At 47.1% G+C, this 2,051-nt stretch overlaps 1 protein-coding gene across 1 annotated transcript; it reads left to right on the top strand.

Moving 5' to 3' along the window:
* Positions 1-533: 533 nt before the first annotated feature.
* Positions 534-2,051, top strand: LOC311044916 (E3 ubiquitin/ISG15 ligase TRIM25-like; the record flags this gene model as incomplete). The annotated part of the gene is made up of 1 exon (XM_084056725.1): positions 534-2,051. One exon carries the CDS (start codon positions 534-536, stop codon positions 2,049-2,051), a length of 1,518 nt encoding a protein of 505 aa, XP_083912851.1.

Genomic DNA, 2,051 nt, shown 5'->3' with positions numbered 1-2,051 from the left:
GCTAGCGCCGCTAAAAAGTGTGCGGGGGGGGGGGGGGGGGGGGGGGGAGGGTATTTCTGGGGCCAAGCTGATAGGCATTAAGTCTGCTGATTAGTTTTTTTGTTTCAGCGACATTTGGTGGCAATTGCAATTGCCACACCCCAGCGTTCACATTTAATCTCAAAATTCAGTTATTTTATGCGTATATAGGGCGTGGTCACCCTGGGACGCCTTCATAGTGGTGTGTGTGTGTGTGTGTGTGTGTGTGTGTGTGTGTGTGTGCGTGCGTGCGTGCGTGCGTGCGCCAGCCAGCCAGCCAGCCAGCCAGCCAGCCAGCCAGCCAGCCAGCCAGCCAGCCAGCCAGCCAGCCAGCCAGAAAGAAATAGTTTCAGATTGTCTCTTGTCTTTAAGTGTTGATCAGGGTTTTCATTTATGTTTATTTTTTGATGTCTGAGGAAATTAAGGTGAAATAACCCCAATCTGTTTTTCAGACATACAGCTGTAAAATGGCACAACGAGTAGTTCAACTGGACCAGGAAATGCTCTGCTGCGAAATGTGTCTGGAACTACTGAAGGATCCAGTGACTGTTCCCTGTGGACACAACTACTGCAGTTTATGTATTGAAGAACGCTGGATTCTGGTTAGTAACAGAGGGAGACAGAGCTGTCCACAGTGCAGACAGACGTTCCTCCCAAGACCTGTTCTGAAGAAAAACACCATGTTGGCTGAGGTGGTGGAGAGCCTGAAGAAGACAGAACTCCAAGCTCTTCCTACTGATCAATACTATCCTGGAGATGTAGCCTGTGATTCCTGCATTGGGAGAAAACTGATAGCTGTGAAGACTTGTCTCCAGTGTCTGGTATCTTACTGTGACGCTCACCTCCAGCCTCACTATCAGTCTCCTGCCTTTAAAAAACACATGCTGGTCAAAGCCTCCAGGAAGCTTCAGGAGAACATCTGCTCTCGTCACAATGAGGTGAGGAAGCGTAAAAAGTCAACGGTCAGCCCAATTGACTTTGGGGAGAAGTGTGAATGTAATCTGTGCTCAATGGAAGAACAAAAAGGTTGTGATATGATCTCAGCTGCAGCAGAAAGTATTGAGAGACAGAAAGAACTTAATGCAAGTGAACAGAACGTCCAGCAGAGAATCCAGGAGAAAGAGGACATGAAGGAGCTTCACCAAGAGGTGGAGTCCATCAATCACTGTGCTGAAAGAGCAGTGGAGGACAGTGACACCATCTTTACTGAGCTTACGGCTTCCATTGAGAGAAGACAATCTGAGGTGAGGGAGCTCATCAGAGACCAGCAGCTACGTGAAGTGAGTCGTGCTGAAGACTCGAAGAAACGTGCAGAACACGCCTCCCTCTCAAGGATCAGTGAATCTACACACTCAGTCAGCAGCAATGCCCGTCCTCTGAGATACTTTGAAGATGTGATTGAGGCTGTGTCAAAGGTGAGGGACAAACTAGAGGACATTCTTACAGTGGATGTTTCACTGTCAACACCACCAGAACCCAAGACCAGAGTTGAGTTCTTACAGTATTCATGTCTAATCACACTCGATCCCAACACAGCACATGAACAACTATCTCTCTCAAAAGGAAACAGAAAAATAACATGGATGAACAATCTACAATCATATCCTGATCATCCAGAGAGATTCACTGAATGCTGTCAGGTTTTGAGCAGAGAGGGTCTGACTGGACGATGTTACTGGGAGGTAGAGTGGATTGGAGAAAAAATTGAAATAGCAGTCTCATATAAGGATATCAGCAGGACAGGATCTCATATTGAAAGTGGATTTGGACACAATGATGAATCTTGGTCTTTACGGTTTTGGACCGGAGGGTTTTTTTTCACTTTAAGACACAGCAACATAGAAACTGACATCCTGGGTCATGTGAACTGCAGAGTAGGAGTGTACCTGGATCACAGTGCAGGTACTCTGGCCTTCTACAGACCATGTCACACCATGTCTCTCCTCCACACAGTCCAGACCACATTCACACAGCCCCTCTATGCTGGATTTGAGTGTTGGTACGTCACTGCTGAGTTGTGTGACTTCAACTAG

The sequence above is a fragment of the Gymnoscopelus microlampas genome (assembly GCF_963454915.1).
Source record: "Gymnoscopelus microlampas genome assembly, chromosome: 5".
Lineage (NCBI taxonomy): Eukaryota > Metazoa > Chordata > Actinopteri > Myctophiformes > Myctophidae > Gymnoscopelus > Gymnoscopelus microlampas.
This window is presented reverse-complemented; position numbering and strand designations above follow the sequence as displayed.